At 35.6% G+C, this 20,393-nt stretch overlaps 1 protein-coding gene across 6 annotated transcripts in view; it reads right to left on the reverse strand.

Moving 5' to 3' along the window:
* USP45 (ubiquitin specific peptidase 45) overlaps positions 1 to 20,393 on the reverse strand; it is a 107,379-nt gene that overhangs the window by 78,220 nt on the left and 8,766 nt on the right. For all 6 annotated transcript variants that reach the window (XR_013176315.1, XM_077162478.1, XM_077162475.1 and 3 more), the window contains exons 3-4: positions 11,976 to 12,148; positions 10,677 to 10,780 (exon numbers count right to left, since the gene is read on the reverse strand). Coding sequence is in view for 5 of the 6 variants with exons in the window: in XM_077162478.1 (XP_077018593.1) it covers positions 10,677 to 10,780; positions 11,976 to 12,148 (277 nt within the window). In the remaining variant the exon portion in view is untranslated. The remainder of the gene's footprint in view (positions 1 to 10,676; positions 10,781 to 11,975; positions 12,149 to 20,393) is intronic.

Raw genomic sequence — 20,393 nt, forward strand, 5'->3', positions numbered from 1 at the left:
AAATAGGGGCAATTTTGCATGCCCCAGGTTGTCTGGAGACATTTTGGGGGGCCCGGTGTACTGACAACCACTGGGGAAAGGCCAAGGATGTGCTAACCTTCCTACAATGTACAGGGCAACATCCCCACAACAAAAAACTATTCAGGTCAAAATGCCAATAGTGCTGAAGTTGAGAAGTCCTGGTCTAGATGAAACAGGACTTGCTCTTTAGTTGACAATCATTAGATCTGGGTGATGGATACCTAGGGATTCATTATATCACATTATAAATTTTTGCTAAAAGGTTAAAAAATAAAATAAGGTAAAAAGGGGGAGTTACTTCTTGATTGATTACATGAGTGATGAAGGTGCCATTTACAGAGATGGAGACGACTAGAAGAGATAGGTGTTTAATTTTGTTTTCTGGTGAGGATTAGGAGAGTGATTTTCAAAAGCACATTCCAATTCAGAAAACCATCCTCAGTGAATTTTACTCATTAGTGCCAATAGTATTAATACAGTTTTTTTTAAAAGTCTAAGGAAGTCTAAAAGTCTAAGGATCTGTTTCAAGATCCAATGATCAAATAATAACATATGTTTCAATGTGATATATAAATTGTAATGTGTTATACTATGTACACTACCACCTTACATGTTCACATTCTTCGTATCTGTAACTATTAGTAGTCCAGGGACCATCAATAACATTAAACTAGGTTTAGGTCCTTTGCTAAATAGCACTCAAAATTCAGTGAATACTAGTGGTCAATGAGAGGGTGGGGTAAGGGGCATGGAATATATGAGTTTTTGTTTTTGTTTTTATTTCTTTTTCTGGAGTGATGCAAAATGTTCTAAAAAATGATCGTGGTGATGAATACACAACTATGTACTATATTGTAAATACCATATATGGACTGATTGTACACACCATGTATAGACTGTATGTGTGTGAAGATTTGTCAATAAAAATATTTTTTTTAATTCAGTGAACTATTTACTGAGTGCCCTCCCTATCACTTGCCCATAGAAATAAATCAATAGATAAACTGTGGAGACAAGTCACAGAAAACATTTCCCAAAATATCTTTTCCAATAGACCATGATCAAATTTAAACTACTATACTACATTATAATAGTTACTCAATATTTACTGATTTAACTATTACTAAAAATAATAAAAATATAAAATTACTCATTTGCAAAATACTGAAACATCCAGAAATGTTTACTGACATTGCAATTTAAGTTTTATTTATATATAAATAAAGAGTATAAAAAGGAAAAGTAAGTAGATAAAAGCCACTGATGGAATTTGGAAAGGACAGCCTCAAGATAACTTAATTCTAGTTCTTTCCATTAGAAATAACAAAACAAAAAAAATTTTTTTAATTGAGCAATTACTATGGGTCAGACCTGTACTAAGTGCTGTCATGCGTTATCTGGTTTAATCCCTCACAAGAATCACAGAACCATTATTATTTTAAAAATAAATATCTTTATGGAATATATTATTCTCTCTTTACAGACATAAAAACTGAGACATTCAGGTTCCCAAATCAAGGGTGTGATGAAAGTATAAGGGAATGTTGAACTTCCTTACAACAAACTTGTAAAGCACTTTTAGTAGCACTCATTTATATGCTAAATTTTAGTGTTAACTCAGCGCATCTTAATCCTGTTTAGGCATAAGAATCACCCCGTGGAATTTAGTAAATACAAAAGCCCTGATTCAGTGTGTTTCAAATTCCACAGGTGGTTCTGATGTAGTCAGAAGTAAGAAACCCTTTGCTAATAAACATGATCTATTTGTTAAGGCAGCATTAAATTCACTATCTAGCAACTCTGTTAGCCATGATTAAGTTATCAAATCTGTCATTTAAAAAAATATATAGTTTAGGTCTCATTTAGAAAATACTTCATTGGGGCTTAGATTGTAAACTCTTATAGCAGTCACAATTAGCCCAGAGTGGTAACTGTTATTTCTAGATTTTGAGAGGCTGTGGTATATATGTATAACCTGGTATTTCCCTAGAATTTTTGGTACCTGTGTGACACCTAAGACTCAGAGTAGGAGTTCTGCAGTTCTGAAGGTCAGCACTGACACACACAATAATTGTTAAAGAAACTGAAAAAGAAACCAGGCTTCAATTGGAGATAACAGTGAAGCCCATGAGGTCGAGATTAAGGTAATTCAGAACACAGGTAAGGAAGACATTGTCTGTACTTTAGAACTTCACCTACTCTATGGAACCAAAGCAAGAGAGGGTTTATTTTGTCCAGAACCTAAATTTTCTGTAGCACATAATCTAACTCAACCTGTCTGGATGGATCATTTAAACAATCCAAACACAGGGAGCCCAGAATGGGAATGAGGGCCTTTAATACTGTATAGCTTAATGTAATGCCTGGATACATCCCAGAGTATGTTGAGCAGATAATTAAGCAAGTATTAGCAGTTACTAGCACATAAATATTTAGATAATTGTAGACAAGAATTGAAGTGAAGTAGAATTGTGCTCAAACTCACTTCATCCCACCACAAAGTGATGATGTGCATATATATATATATATATATATATATATATATATATATTTTTTTTTTTTTTTTTTTTTTTTGCATGGGCAGGCACTGGAAATAGAACCCGGGTCTCTGGCATGGCAGGTGAGAACTCTGCCTGCTGAGCCACTGCGGCCTGCTTAAAAATCATATTTTTATAAAGAGCATCTAATCTAAAATTCCAAAGAGGAGAAAGCCCCTCCAAGGTAAATTCTTGATCCTGAAAAATAGCAAAGCATTTAGCAGTCAAATAGGCCCAGAGTAAGAAACTGAAAATTGATTGGCCATAAATAAATGGTCAGCTTTACCTTCTAGATGCTTGCTTAAATCTGGAAGTTTTGGGGAGACAGGGAAGCCCAAGTGAAATCCCTTACAGTCAGAGGGTTTGCCCTAAGTACAACACCCTACTGAGACAGAGGGCCTTTCTCAAGCTTATTACCAATCTCTCCTCAATTTCTTGCCAGTTATCTTCAGCTGTGAGGCAGAGAGTCTAGAGGGCTAGACTGAAAAAAACCTGAAGGACAAAAGCGGACTTCCTTGAAAATTTCAGGACTAAGAAGAGAGAACATCTAAACAGTGAGTCAAAATCCCAGATAAAACAGATGTACACTGTCTTACTAAAATAGCAACATAGTCCTGTCGTAGCTCAGTGTCCAATAAGATTGATGTGATCAGCTCTATATCTCATCTACCTATAAAAGGAAAGGGAATTTCTTGGTGAAATGTAACAGTATCCATTATATATAAAGTATAGAATAAAACTTGAAAATTTACTATCTCCTAAGAGACAAATGATAAAGACAAAAAGAAATCAAGAGTAAGACAATAGTAGACACAAGGATGACCCAGACAAGAGTTACAAATTGACAAATATGCTTTAAATAAATATATATGTAAAAGGATAAAATAAACTCATTGGGGATTTCCACAGATAAACAGAATTCCTTTTTAATGACATTTTAGAATTGAAAATACTACATCTGAAGTTAAGAAGTCAGATGAATTTAACAGCAAGCTATAATTGCAGAAAAGATGATTATATATTTGGGAAGGAGGTCAATAGAAAATATCCATGATAAAACAAAGAGTTGTGAGTTTTTTTAAATGAAGGAAAGAAGAAGAAAACATAAGAAATAAGAGGAAAATTCAAAAGGCAAGAATGCATATGAATTTCCATCAACAAAATGAGGAAAGAAAGGAGCAAAAGCAATATTTGAAGAGATGATGGATGGAAATTTTCCAACACTGATGAAGGAGGCCCTCAATTTAAGCTCAGCAAACTCTAAGCAAAGAAAAACATACATATATACATTGTAATGAAAACCAAAGACCTAAGAAAAAGCCTCGAAAGTAGCCAATAAAGAGAAAAGGGAAGGACTGGGGAGAACCCAGTACATCAAAATTGGAACAATAAACTTACAACTGATTTCATCAAAGAAGCTGTAGAAGCCAAGAATATAACGAAATCATATCTGTAAAATGCTGAATGAAAATAACTGACAATCTAGAATTTTATATTATATACAGTGAAATGCTAATCAAAAACGTTTATAATATACATGGACATTTAATATATGACAATAAGAGCAAAATAAATGAGGAGGGTAAGGAAGTTAAACTGTCAGTTTCTTGCATTGTTTGAAAAGAAATTGTAAAAATAAATAAAATAAAATAGTGAAGAGATTTAAAATGGATATTCTGAAGACAGGTATCTTATAAAGATCTCAGCCAGATAACATAAACTTCCAAAGTACGTAAAGCCTCCAGCTACAGTATTCCTCAAAACCCTAAAGACATCCAGAAACTACAAACCATAAGATAGTGAACTCAGTAAACTATACAACCTCAAGGACAACTGGGCACCCCAAATATCCACTAGCCACAAACAGCTTATGTAATCTTCATTTTCTTTTAAAACACCCTTGCCTGGAAGTGCCAAGACACAATATGGGTTGCTACCCCTAATGGTGTGCCTCGAATTACAATTCTAAGACTCCAAATAAACATTTTTGTTGCTTTGCCATTGAGTTTGTTATTTCTCAGCCATATAATAAAAACAGTAACTTGAGGTATACTGCAATAAATCAAGATGCAGGTTTAACCTTTAGGAAAACCACCAAGAGAATAATATACAAAGGCTCAATAGAAGGCTGAAAGAAAAGAAATAACGATATACTGAATATTTCTGACTAATCAAAAAGAAGGATAAAATACAGAAAAAAATAGCTAATGGCATAAACAGAAAACAAATGGCCAGATGTGATACAGAAAGTCTTAAATACAACAATAACAGTAATCACCCTAAATTTCAATTGACTAAAGTTTACGATTAAAAAGATTAAACTTGTCATACTGGATTAACAAATATATGCAACTATATGTTATTTCAAAGAGATACACTTTAAGTATAAGGATACAAAATGTTAAACAGTAAAAGGAGGAAAGAAACAGTAAAATATACTATGCAAGCATTAACCTAAAGAAGTCTAGTTTTGCTATATAAGTATCAGACAAAGACAAATGTATCTCTCTAAAGATAGAGACATTTCATAAAGATAAAATACTAATTCAAGAGGAAAAATTATCAATCCTAAATTTGTATTACATCATATTATAACTTCAATACATGTAAAAAAAATAAAAAAGTTAACTGAGGTATCTTCCATAATCACAGCTGGAGACTTTTGCTTTCAGTAACTGATTGAAAAAGCAGGCAAAATGTCAGAAAGGATATAGACAATTTGACCACTATTAACCAACTACAGACATTTGTAGAATAGTTCACTGAACAAATGTAGAATATACATTCTTTTCAAGTGCACATGGGAATTTACTGAAGTCAATCATATGTTGTATCATAAATAAGGCCCCCAAAATTTAAAAGACAGAAATCATACAAAATATGCTCTATGACCACAAAGGGTAGAAAATTTGGGAATTTAGATAAAATGGAGAAAATGAAAAACATAACTATAAAAACTGACACAAGAAGAAATGGAATATTTGAATAGTACTATATATAATGAGGAAATTAAATCCACAATTTAAAAATCTTTCCACAAGAAAAATTCAAATACCACAGTACTTCAGTGAATTTTCCCAAACAATTGAGGAAAAAAAAAAATAGCAATATTACAAAAATTCTTTCATACAATAGAAATCAAGGGGATACTTTGCAAATCATTCTGTGAGGCTGATGAGTTACAGACACCAATACCTGGCAAGGACACTATAATGAAACAAAATGATAAGTGAGCATCTCTCATGAACAAAGATACCAAAAGTTCCTTAAAAATTATTATTGGAATAAATCCAGTGATATTTAAGAAGTATAATACATCATAAACAGTGCTTACCCCAGAAATGCAAAGTTAGTACTATAAAAAAAATCAATGTAATTCACCACATTAATAGAATGAAGACAAAAAACTGTACGATACTCTTAAGGAATTCTAGAAGAATTCAATATTCATTTATGAATTTTAAAGTCTCAGCAAATTAGGAATAGTAGAGAATCCCCTTAATCTTAATCTATTAAAAAAATTTACAAATGAACAGCATACTTAATGTTGAAATAAACAATACTTTCCCCTCCAAATTCAAGAGCAAGACCAAGTGGCCTCCTATCACCAGTTCTAGTCAACAATAATGGAGGGACTTATTAGTTCAATAAGATTAGAATTTTTTTTTTCAAAAAGTACTCCAAGCAACCCAGATTTCCATCAAGAGATAATGGATAAACATAATGTGGCATATACATATGATGGAATATTATTATTCAGCAGTAAGAAGGAATGAAGTCTTGAGACACAAAACATGGATGAACCTTGAGGACATTATGTTAAGTGAAGTAAGTCAGACAGAAAAGGCCAAATATTGTATGCTCTCACTGATATGAATTAATTATAATATGGAAACTCATAGGCATAAAATATAGAATAAAGGTTACCAGATGTAGCATGATGCTAAAGAATGGGGAGCAGTTGCTTAGTATACGCAGAATGTTTAATCAGGGTGAACTAAAACATCTGCAGATGGACAGAGGTGATGGTAGCACGTTATTGTGAGAATAATTAGCAGTGCTGAATAGTGTGTGAATATGGTGAAAGAGGAACATTAGACTCATGTATGACACCAGACAGAAAGTTGGAGTTTAAAACATGGGAATGTACACACAGTGAATCTTGTGTAGACAATGTCGGTGATTAATTGTACAGATAATAACAAGTTCTTCCATTAAGTAGGAAAAAAAGGTAGTGGCAAAGTCCCTTGAGGGATTGGAAAAAATATATATATAGAACTATTAAACTTTACCACCAGGGAAATCCCTGATACTGTGTCAACTGTTAGGGACTCCCAAGTCAATAGTCCAAGCCCTTGATCTTGACGCTTGCTCTTGTGAAGCTTATTTTTGTAAAAGAAAAGCCTAGCCTACCTGCAGTTATGCCTAAGAGTTAATTCCGGAAGACATCTTTCATTGCTCAGCTGTGGACTCTCTCTCTCTCTCTAAGCCCGACTCTACAAGTGAAATCATTACCCTCCCCACTGCATGGAACATAACATCTTGGGGTGAAAGTCTCCCTGGAAATGTGGGATATTACTCCTAGGGATGAACATGGGCCTGGCAGCATGGGATTGACAATGCCATCCTGACCAAAAGGGGGGGGAAATAAGTGTAACAAATAAAATCTCAGTGGCTGAGAGGGTTCAGATAGAGTCTGAAGCTCCTATGCAAGCTTCAGCTAGATATTGCTATTCATCATGGTTTGCCAAACTCCGACCAAAACCACTCTTGTCAACCCTAAAAAAACACCTAGGACTTTATATGAGATTCTACAAAGGTTCCAGGTACAAGGATTACTTTCTGGAAACCTACAACCTCCAGATGGGTTCCTAAGCCAGGTAAGTACTGAAATGCTTAGGGGGCAGCCTCTCCGGAACATCAACTAGTTCCATCCACCATCCTGTATTATTGACAATCCCTTCCATCATGAAAAAGTTAGAATAGGCATAGCCCAAATAACCCTAAAGGTTGGGAGAAAGATCAAAGTCATTGATATAGTAGAGTTATACAAAGAAGATGGGGTTTAACAAATAAGTATGACTGTGAATCATTATACTGATATTTCTTTTAGTCTCCAGTGTCTTGTAGCAGCTAGTAGTACAAACCTAAAATTGTGGAATTGTAGCCTATACCAAATTCTGAAATCTGCTTTACAACTAATTGTTGCAGTGTGCTTTGAAATTTACTGCTTTTTTTGTATGTTATCTTTTACAAGAAAGAAAAAAGTCGATTGTGATGAATGCACAGCTATATGATGATATGTAAACCCCTGACTGTACACTTCGGATGATTACATGGTTTGTGAATATGTAATAACATTGCACTGAAATAAAAAAATACATATATAGTTAAGATTTTTCTCTAATTCAGGCTCACCTTCACTTTAAATTGAAATTAGTTTTCTACTGAAACTTGTTAATTTTTTAAAATTTATTTAAGAAGAACACAGAATTGGTGGAATATAAAAGGTGCAGCAACTACAGAAAACAAGGTATTCCTCAAAAAGTAAAACACAAAATATACTATATGACCTCGTAATTTCACTCCAAGGTATATACCCCAAAAAACTGAACAACAGTCGTATGCCAATGTTCATAGCAACATTATTCACAATAACCAAGAGACGAAAACAACCCATACGTCCATCAACAGATGAATGAAAAAACAAAATGTGGCTTATAGATACGATGGAATATTATTCAGCCATAAAAAAGAATGAAGTTGTGATACATGCTACAATGTGAATGGACCTTGAAGACATCATCTTGAGTGAAATAAGCCAGACACAAAAGGGCAGTTATTATATGATTTCACTTATATGAATGTGGTAGTTAGGTTCAGTTGTCAACTTGGCCAGGTGAAGGTACCTAGTCTTGTTGCTGTGGACATGAGCCAATGGTACGTGAACCTCATCTGTTGCTAATTACATCTGCAGTCGGCTAGGAGGCGTGCCTGCTGCAATGAATGATGTTCGACTTAACTGGCTGGTGCTTAAATGAGAGAGGGCAACGTAGAACAGCCCAAGCAGCTTGGCATACCTCATCTCATAACTCGCAGCTTAGCCCAGGCCTTTGGAGATGCAGAAAGGAATCACCCCAAGGAAAGTTGTTGGAACCCAGGGGCCTGGAGAGAAGGCCAGCAGAGATGACGCATTCCCACGTAAGAAAGAACCTCAGATGAAAGTTAGCTGCCTTTCCTCTGAAGAACTAATGAAATAAATCCCCTTTTATTAAAAGCTAATCTGTCTCTGGTGTGTTGCATTCCGGCAGCTAGCAAACTAGAACAATGAAATGACTAGGATATGCAAATTCATAGACAGAAAGTAGATTACAGGTTGAGGGTGAGGAATGGGGAGAGGAAGAATGGGGAGTTCATATTTATTGAATACTGAGTTTCTGTTTGAAGTGATGGCAAAAAAATTTGGTAATAGATGGTATTGGTGATTGCATAACATTGTGACAGTGATTAACACCACTGAATTGAACACCTGAAAATGTTTAAAATGGGGAATTTTATGTTGCATATATATTACCACAAAAAAGGAGGAAAGAATAGTTACAACCTTTAACTTCTATTAATACAGTTTGACAAACTTGAATTTCTTCCTTTTAAAGGAAAATATTTTTAGACCCCTAAATAGGACAAATTTTTTATTGTAATATTTTTATTAGAATATAAAACTAATGCATACACTCACAAAACTCAAACTCATCACCCTATAAAACTATATAACTATAAAAGCAAAACAAATTATACAATTAAATTTAAAAACAAATTACAAAACCAACTAACAACAATAATTTATTGTCCATATAAGATTGTTTTCCTGAAATTAAATCACCATTTATACCATAGGTCCTAAGAGGTACGACAGAGGTCCTAGCACAGATTCTTTTGAGATGAAACTATTCTCTCAGGTGCCATGACATAATTCAATTCTCCCATCACCTTCCTCTATTCCAGTGGTTCTCTAGGTGTGGTTGCTTAAAAAGCAGCATCAGTAATACCTGGGAACTTGTCAGACCTGCAAATCCTCAAGACCCCACTCCAGACCTACTGAATTAGAAACTCTAGGTGTTGGGGTCCAGCAATGTTTTAATAAGCCCTTCTGGTGATTCTGATGTGCCCCAAAGTTTGAGATTGCTCCAATCAAAATGCTCTGAAATCTCTGTTGAACTGCCACACTACGACATCATTATTTTTTCCTCTGACTCCAATGATCATTTATATATTAAGTTCCCCTCTGCTCTTTTCTTATTTCCCCAATGTTACCTGGGGTCAAAAATATATAAAACACAAATGTAGACTTGCACACCAACTTCTTGTGGCTATATTCAATATAAGATGATTTCCCTTAAGAGCCAGAATATTCTAATGTTAATTTTAGAACCCTGAAAGGAAAACATACAGTTATAGTATTTTTGTCTTGAAGAAAACGAGCACCTCTGAAAATTCATTCAAGGAACCCTAGCCCTATAGATTTCAGTTAGAAAATTACTGCTGTAAAACAGGGAAAGCTTTCCAACACAGCATCCACGTGCACCACTGAAGCAATGTGACATCAGGCAAGTGACCAGGGAACCAAAAGTCTTGTTCTAGTGCCTGGATTTTTACTTTAAAACCACAAAAAAAGTAAATGATACTCAGCTTCCTTAGATTTAAATGAGGGACCTCCACCAGGATGTAAATGAGAATCATGGGAGAAGTTTATGCAACCTATACATGCCAGGCTTTTTCTTCTCCCTGCAGAAAATCACGAATGACTTAATTGCCTAAAAGACCATCCTCCCTTCTCTGGAACTCTGAAATTCAGTATTAGCAAGCCCATTAAGAAAAATCAGAAAGTATTTTTCTTCTGGCACAAAGAAAATTTGGAGAAAAGTGCAAGGATGACTAAAGTTTTTCCAATATATACCTTATATTGGTAATGTAAATGTTCTTAATTAATCTACAGTTTATGTTCACGCTAAAAAAAAGCATAAGTGATACAGCATCCTTAAATATTTTACCTTGTAAAGCTCAAAGAGAGATTTTTTTTTGCACTAGGCGCAAGTACTAAAAAGAAATTTAACTTACCATATAATCCATGTGCTCAGACTAATTATAATACAATGGGATTCCGTTCTTGAACTCTTGAAGTGATTCAGTGAATGCTGGCTTTCTGAGTTTTTACCACATCCCTGAAGATGAACAGACTGCTATTTATATGATCTAACATAAAAGTTTGTTTTCAAATTAATCAAAATGTACATCATACTCAAATTTATATACTAAAAAAGTTTTGTTTTTAATTTCAAGCAAAAGGGAAAAGTTTCGAAAAGCAATATAAATTCTCATTAAATTTAATTTCTTGTAAACAGGCTAACTTGGGTTCATTATATATTTACCTAAAGCAATCATGTTTAAAGTTAATTTCCTTATCACTAAAAAATATATACACTTTCTGTCTTGTGCATTATGGGACAGTGAGCATCCTGGCAGGACAGTAGTTAATACCCTTTATGCACACACATTCACTCACACACACATGTTTCCCAACACCTCCACCCCAACCCCACTGAAAACTATTGAGATCCAAACTAACCATAGCAATTTCCCTCACCAATGAATAAAGAAAAGGATACAACTCTGGTTAAGGCAACATGAGGGGAAGTCTGCTGTATGTTTTGGGGAAAGTTTTACATATTTTTAAAAAAAAGAACACAGAAAAGCATGTACTCTCTTCCCCTCTTTCTGGTCTTTAGGCATTGATATATGAGAAATATTGCATGAAGGATTTTCAGCTATCCTGAATTCACGAAATTGAGGACGGCACAGAGGAAAACTGATAGAAACTGAGTTATTAATGTTCCTTCCACTGAACTAATTAATCCTGAAGCAGCCCTATTTCTGGATTTTCTATGTGAGATAATATTATGGAAGAAAAGTACACACTTTTAATTTCATTTGAAAATTCCTTTATTATTGATATTAATAGCTTCCAACTGTAAAATAAATTTTTTTGTGAAGAAAAAGAAGCAAAATATTTTTTCAAAGAGAAAAAATAAAAATTTAAAAAGAGTTTTAAAAACTTAGATCCATCTTCTGTAATACAATTTAGACAAGTTAGACAAAGACAAGTCCAGATATGAGAACTACTACAAGTAGGTTGAATTCCATTTTGAAACATTTACAAACCACACATGATTACTTTCTCAACAGGTTAAATTCTTCACTTCACCTTTACAAACATTTCTAAGTTCATTCTTGGAGAGTTTCTATGTATATTAGAATAAATTTATCTTAAGTCTTATGTCTGACCAAAAGTCCAACTAATGCTAAGTATTTAAGGAAAATATTTAAAACAAACTCACACATAAATATGACTTTTCTCACCTGAAAACCACACTTGAGGCACAACCAAATATCAGAAGGAAGTACTGGCTGTTCATCATAGAATCTTCTTTCTTTTAAACATTCTGAGCAAACTGACCACAGATTCTCAGCTATCGCTCTCTTCACATGATTCACACTGACAGCATGACTTACATGTTGACAAGTGAAGTTCACTGAATAAGACAAAATAAATTCTGGACATTTTCTTTGCTAAACCAAAGTGCTTCCATCAATAAGACAAAGTTAATGGCATTAAAATACTGTAACTAAAAAGCAAAGAAATTCAAAAAGCAAAACAACTCATAATAATACATATTGCATGATTCCATTTATACAGCATTCATGAAAAGACGATTATAGAGTTGGAAAACATTTGTGGTTGCAAAGGGTTAGGGATGAGGCTGTGGATATAAGGAGTAGCAGGTGGGCTTCTTGTGGGGTGATACTATAGTTAAATATCTTGATTATGGTGGTGGTTGCATGAAACTACAATGTGATAAAATTGCAGTGGATCAGCAGGCAGAGTTCTCATATGCCATGCCAGAGACCTGGGTTTGATTCCCAGTGCCTGCCCATGCAAAAAAAGAAAAGAAAAATTGCATAGAGTCCCTCATTTACCTTTGCTCCCCTACATGTGCATGCATAACTGGTAAAAATATCTTAATACGCTCTATGGATTGTTCCAATGTCAATTTCCCAGTTTTCATATTTCCTAGAATTTTGCAAATTGTTAAGATTGAGGAAGGCTAGGTTAAGGGTACAAGGGATTTCCCTGTACATTTCTCTGAACCTTCCAGTGAATCTATAATTATTTCAAAATTAAAAATTTGATAAATAAGAGATTAAATATCGAATAGCTTTTGTGTGTTAAGCATTTCAAATGCATTTTCTTTCAATTAAGGTATCCACCAGGTAAAATCCTTTCACATAGACTAGCTCTACTATAACGTCATCTTTATCTTTTTTAGGAGAAAGGAGAGAGATCCACACCATGACATATTATAATGGGACTGTCAAATATGAAAGATACAAAGAGAATTCTAAAGGCCACAAGAGAGAAGCAACGTATCACATACAAGGAGTCTCAATACGATTAAGTGCCAATCTCTCAACAGAAACCACAGAAGCAAGGCAGTGGGATGATCATTTAAAGTGCTAAAAGCAAAAAACTGCCAAACAAGAATTCTATATCCATAAAAACAGCCATTAAAAAATGAGGTTAGGAGAAAGACATTCCCAGATAAATAAAACTTAAAGGACTTTGTCACTACTAGAAATAAGAAATGCTAAAAGAATTTCTGCAGTTTGAAAGAACAGACAATAGATTGAAGTTACATGAAGGAATAAAAGATCTCTTTTAAAGTTAATGGCATGGATAAATATAAATGCCAGTACTATTGTATTTTTGACCTGCAACTCCACTTTTCACTTACTACGGGGTCTAAAAAGCAAACGCATAACATGTAATGATAAACCAGTGGTTTTGAACTCCTTATGTATAAACATGTAATTTACTACAAGAACTACATAAAACGGAGATGGAGTGGTATAGGAACGTAGTTTGTTTATACTATTGAAGTTGTTACCTTGATATTAAAGGAAATGAGATCATTAAAGATTTAGGATGTTAAATTTAAGCCCCACAGTAACCACAAAGAAAATATCAGAGAACATGCAACCTCACAGAGACAGAAAATAGAGTAAGGTTACCAGGGACGAGGAGCAGGGGCAATGGGGAATTAATGCACAATGGATGCAGATTCTGTTTGGGGTGATGAGAAAATTCTAGTAACAGATGTTGGTACATGTACCACAACATTGTGACTGTGATTGCTCCCACTGAATATGTTTGGGAGTGCTCAGGATGGGAAGATTTATGGCGTATTTATGTTTCCACAGTTTTTTTAAAAAGAGCAACCAAAAAGACACTAATAATTAAATACAATAAGCAATGCTGGATGTGATCTAATGTTGAAGGAAAAAACACTCAAAAGAACATTATTGGAACATAAGAAAAAATTGACATATAGACTATAAGCTTTATATCAGTGTTATATTTCTTGAACTTGATAATTTTACTTAAGGTGGTTACCCTTACACTTGGGAAATGTGCATAGAAGTGTTCAAGGAGCATGATGTACACAACCTACACTGAAATGTTCAGATGATCTATAGAGGGGTGGCTGGATGGATGGATAGATAGAATATGGCAAATGTGACAAAATGTTAAAACTGGTTGATCTGTATATGTGAAGGTTTAGGGGCGTGTGGTGGATTGAACTTGGTATCCCAGTTTGGACACCTTGGTGCACATTTTGGTGGGGTGGATCCATTGTAAATAGCATCTCTTCAAAATGTTACTTCAGTTAAAATATGGCCCAACTGCATCAGTTTGGGCTCTAATTCATATTAATGGAGTACTTTCTAAGCCAAGTGAGAGTCAGACAGAGAGAGAAGCCATCAGAAGCAACTAGAAACTGGAAGTTAACAGAAGCCAGAAGGGAAATGAGGCACCAACGATGAGCACTGCCACATAACAGCAAAGCCAAGGGACCCCAAGACTGACAGCCAACCAGAAGATACTGATCTCAGGCTCGGAAACTGTGGGCCAATAAATTCCTGTTTATTGTGTGTCAACCCACTGTGTGGTATTTGTTTTAGCAGCTAGGAAACCAGAACTAGGGGTGGAGGAGTATGTTGGATTTCTGTATGTATCATTTTTGTGAACTGTCCTGTAAATTTAAATTTTATTTCAAAATAAAAAATTTAAAGAAAAAATAAGTAGAAATTTTCATTGCATAGCTAAACAAGTTCTTTGTGGATTATGTGCTGTTGGTAATATATACTATTCTGTGCCTCAATTAGGATGAATGGTTATAATAATAATACTTACAATGAAAGGCAAAAAGTAGATTTTAAAATTTTTATTAAAGTTGCAAATACTGCTGAAAAAAAAAAAAGAATTCTCAGAATTTTCCCTAATGGATATTCCCAAACAACAAATGATTTTGCCTAGTCCCTAACTATCCTTTACAACAGATTCCCACTGTGTGCAGTGTGGAGACAAATGGCCAAAACTGGGTAAACATGTTTTTAGTTCTTCAAATAGCCATATTCTTTTGCCAAGGAAGCAATTTCATTTCCATTTTTCTCAACTATCTTAAATAATTTCTCCAACTCAAATATCTCAAACACTAAAACAATAATCACCTACCAAAATCAAACAAAGGAAGAAACTGAATAACCAGAAGAGGGAAACTGAAGGACTGTACATTTCAATTCTCTTCACTTCCCTTTCTAAACGCAAAGCATTCCTTCACCTGCTAATAAACTAGACTAAAGCTAAGCATTAGCCCCATCTCATCCCTGAGATTAAGAATATGATTCCTGGGGGACTTCTGGGTCAAGATGGCGGCTTAACAATGTGCACGTTTTAGTTCGTCCTCCAGAACAACTACTAAATAACCAGAAACAGTACAGAACAGCTCCCGGAGCCACGGTAGTGACCGGATACACAGCGTACCCCAGTCTGGACCAGCTGGACCGGCTGCGAGCACCCCCCAGAACTGTGAGTTCCCAAAGCTGGGGTGGCCAGCACCTCTCCCCCAGAGGTTGCTTCCCACAGGGGAAAGGAAAGGACTTTACCAGAAGCAGGGACTGGGCACAATCAAACGCCAATTGTGGAACTAATTAACAAATTCTGACTACTAAAAATAGACCCCCAGCTTAGGTGAACCTGATCAAAGTGGAGGTTACTCATTTTTGTCCCAGCGCCAAGGGGGCAGGACTGACAGAAAAAGGGGGGAAAAAAAAAAAGAAGGAAACAGAGGTTTTTGTGGCTGTGTATCTACAAAGGTTTGACTGCCTCTGGATACAGCGGCAGGACTTTTCAGGCTGCAACTGCCCCAGGCATAGGCAGAAGTGGGCTCTTTTGGGGGCTTATCTGGAGCCTGTGCCTTCCCCAGGGGAGGGGTGAAGCCCAACTCAGGTGGAATCCCTCCATCAAGGAATTCAGACCCCAGGGCTTGGTAATTTGAAGCCATTAAAACCAGCATACAACCTCTCCTCTGTCTCCACCACGCCCCCAGCAGGGAGAGTCTGCCAAAGTTAAAGGTACCGCATCATCTTATGCTGTGGGACCTGCAGTCAGACAAGCGCCACACACAGGGCAGGATAAGAAAAACAGAGTCCAGAGACTTCACAGGAAAGTCTTTCAACCTGCTGGGTCTCACCCTCAGGGAAAACCGACGCAGGTGACTCTTTCCTCCTGATAGGAGGCCAGTTTGGTCTAGGAAAATCTGGCTGAGGTCAATAATATCTAAGTAGACCCTCCTAAGTGTGTGTGTGTGGGGGGAAGGCACCCCACAAGCAGGGCAAGAAACAAGAAAACAAGAACTGAAAAATTCTCCTCTGTTAAACAAAACTTAAGCTAAAGGTCCAGATAAAGCTGAACAGAATGTCAAAGAACAGACAGACAACAAATTCATCCAGCAAGAAAACCCTAGATAGATAAAAGAAGTGAAAGCAACCTCCAGAATAAACTAATTAAGGTAATTAAATGCTTAGACACCAGTAAAAAATAACAAATCACACTAGGAAAATTGAAGATATGGCCCAAAGAAACAAACCAACAATTTAAATGACATACAGGAGCTGAAGCAATTAATTCAGAATGTACAAACAGACTAGGAAAACCTCATCAAAAACCAAATCAATGAATTGAGGGAGGATATAAAGAAGGCAAGGAAAGAACAAAAAGAAAAAACTGAAAGTCTGAAAAAACAAATCACAGAACTTATGGGAATGAAAAACACAGTAGAAGAGATGAGAAAAACAATGGAAACCTACAATGGTAGATTTCGAGAGACAGAACATAGGATTTCAAAACTGGAGGACGGAACATCTGAAATCCAACAAGAAACAGAAACTATAGGGAAAAAAATGGAAAAATATGAGCAGGGACTCAGGGAATTGAAAGACAATATGAAGCGCACGAATATACGTATTGTGGGTGTCCCAGAAGGAGAAGAGAAGGGAAAAGGAGGAGAAAAACTAATGGAGGAAATTATCACTGAAAATTTCCCAACTCTTATGAAAGACTTAAAATTACAGATCCAAGGAGTGCAGTGTACCCCAAAGAGAATAGATCCAAATAGACATACTCCAAGACATTTAATAATCAGAATGTCAGAGATCAAAGAGAAAGAGAGGATCTTGAAAGCAGCAAGAGAAATGCAAGCCATCACATTACAAGGGAAGCCCAATAAGACTATGTGCAGATCTCTCAGCAGAAACCAGGGAGGTGAGAAGACAGTGTGAATAATATATTTAAATTATTAAAAGAGAAAAACTGCCAACCAAGAATTCTATATCCAGTAAAACTGTCCTTCAAAAATGAGGGAGAAATTAAAACATTTTCAGACAAAAAATCACTGAGAGAATTTGTGACTAAGAGACCAGCTCTGCAAGAAATACTAAAGGGAACACTAGAGACAGATACGAAGACAGAAGAGAGAGGTGTGGAGAAGAGTGTAGAAAGGAAGACTATGAGTAAAGGTAAAAAGAAGGAAAATAAGATATGACATATAAAATCCAGAAGGCAAAATAGTAGAAGAAAGTACTACCCATGCAGTAGTAACACTGAATGTTAATGGATTAAACACTCCAATCAAAAGACATAGTCTGGCAGAATGGTTTAAAACATGACCCATCTATATGCTGTCTCTACTCAAAGGACACGAGGCCAAGGACACAAATGGACATTTACACACCAATGTTTATAGCAGCATTATTAACAATTACCAAGAGATGGAAACAGCCAAAATGTCCGTTAACAGACAGTTGACTAAACAAACTGTGACATCTACATAACATGGAATATTATGCAGCTGTAAGACAGAATAAAGTTATGAAGCATGTAACAACATGAATGGACCTTAAGGACATTATGCTGAGTGTGATTAGCCAGAAACAAAAGGACAAATACTGTATGGTCTCACTGATATGAACTGACATTAGTGAATAAACTTGGAATATTTCCTTGGTAACAGAGACCATCAGGAGGTAGAAATAGGGTGAGATACTGGGTAATTGAAGCTGAAGGGATACAGATTGTGCAACAGGACTGAATATAAAAACTCAGAAATGGACAGCACAATACTACCTAACTGTAATGTAATTATGTTAAAACACTGAATGAAGCTGCATGTGAGAATGATAGAGGGAGGAGGGCTGGGGACATAAATGAAATCAGAAAGAAAGATAGATGTTAAAGATTGAGATGGTAAAATCTAGGAATGCCTTAGAGTGTATAATAGTGAAATGTACAATGTATAAATTTTAAAAATGTTTTTGTGTGAGGAAGAATAAAGGAATGTCTTATTGCAGGGTGCTGAAAATAGATGATAATATTTTAAAATGTCAACTTATGTGTGAGACTAAAGCAAAAAATGTTTGTTACAAAATTTAGATTTTGACTAGAGCATTTCCTAATATAACTCATGTAGATAGTTTGATTGAATGTCATGAGTACTTGGAATCTCAGGTAGGACATGAGATTTTGTTGGTTTGTCCAGAGTGATTTGATCAGTGACTGGAAAAGTATTTGCGAGCCCCCTCGGGGAATGGTGAGAGTGGGGAGAAATTCAACTTCCCCAAGTTGAATTCTTGATATTCTCACAAGCAGTGTGGACAACCAAAGTTATAGGCTGAGCCCCCAGTCTTCAGGTTTGTTCATATGAAACTTAACCCCACAAAGGATAGGTCAAGTCTACTTAGAATTTGGGCCTAGGGGTCACCCCCAAGAGAGCCTCTTTTGTTGCTCAGATGTGGCCTCTCTCTCCGGCCGACATGACGAGCAGTCTCACCACCCTCCCCCTCTCTGCGTGGGACATGACTCCCAGGGGTGTGGACCTTCCTGGCAGCGTGTGACGGAGATCCTGGAGTGGGCTGAGACTCCGCATCAAGGGACTGAGAAAAACCCTAGAATGAGCTGAGAATTAACATCAAGGGATTGAGAGAACCTTCTCGACCAAGGGGGGAAGAGTGAAATGAGACTAAGTGTCAATGACTGAGAGATTCCAGACAGAGTTGAGAGGTTATCCTGGAGGTTATTCTTATGCATTAAGTAGATATCACCTTGTTATCCAAGATGTAGTGGGGAGGCTGGAGGGAACTGCCTGAAAATGTGGAGCTGTGTTCCAGTAGCCATGTTTCTTGATGATGACTGAGCGGTGATATAGCTTTCACAATGAGACTCTATGAATGTGAAAACCTTGTGTCTGTTGCTCCTTTTAGCTACTATATCAACAGAAGAGTAGAACACATGGAATAAAAATAAATAATAGGGGGAACAAATGTTAAAATAGATTTGGTTAAATGCTGGTGGTAGATGAAAGCGAAGGATGAGGGGTATGGTATGTATAATCTTTTTTTTTTTCTCTGTTATCGTTTTATTTCTTTTTCTGTTGTCTTTTTATTTCTTTTTCTAAATCAATGCAAATGTTCTAAGAAATGATGAATATGCAACTATGTGATGATATTAAGAATTACTGATTATACATGTAGAATGGAATGATATCTTAATGTTTTGTTTGTTAATTTTTTTAATTAATAAAAAAGTTAAAAAAAAAAGAATGTGATTCCTAACAAGTTATTTATAATTAAATTTAATTTCAACAATATGTAAATTTAACAGAGAAGACAGGAATTAACAAATAAGTATGACTATCAAATCATTACCCTGATATTTCTGTTAGTCTCCAGTGTCTTAGAGCAGTTAGAAAAACCTAAAATTGTAGAACTGTAACCGATACCAAATTCTGAAATCTGTTCTCTAACTACTTGTTACAATGTATTTTTATATGTATTGCTTTTTTGCATATATGTTATATTTCACAATAAAAAATGTTAGGGGGTGCAAAGGTATTTCAGTGGTAAAATTCTCGCCTACCATGTGAAAGACCTGGGTTCGATTCCTGATCCATGCACTTCGCAAACAAACAAGCAGACAAACAAATGAAAAACCAAACCAAACAAATATTCAACAAATGCTGCTACAATAATGGGGTTCTCACATGGAAACAGAAGGAAATTTGACCCCGCCATACAGCATACAAAAAAAAAGTTAAAAAAAAATATGTAGAGCTAAATTAAAGATTAAAATCTTAATTTTACACTAGGAGCAAGTTTTAAAAACAGCATAAAAGAAAAAATTCTGAATCTATGTTTGAAAAGCAAGGACCCATGCCATTAAAGAAAGAGCCATCCGGAAGAAGACCAGACAAATGATCACGCAAGTATGGGAGCAATAAAACAGTTTACTAATGTCATTGCTCTGTTGGATTTTTCTATTTTAAAATTCTAATGGAAAAATTATTCTGAACTCCTTCTATATCCTCTCTTGGGGTGGGATCTGGC

This window comes from Tamandua tetradactyla, chromosome 5, assembly GCF_023851605.1.
Source record: "Tamandua tetradactyla isolate mTamTet1 chromosome 5, mTamTet1.pri, whole genome shotgun sequence".
NCBI classification, from domain to species: Eukaryota; Metazoa; Chordata; class Mammalia; order Pilosa; family Myrmecophagidae; genus Tamandua; species Tamandua tetradactyla.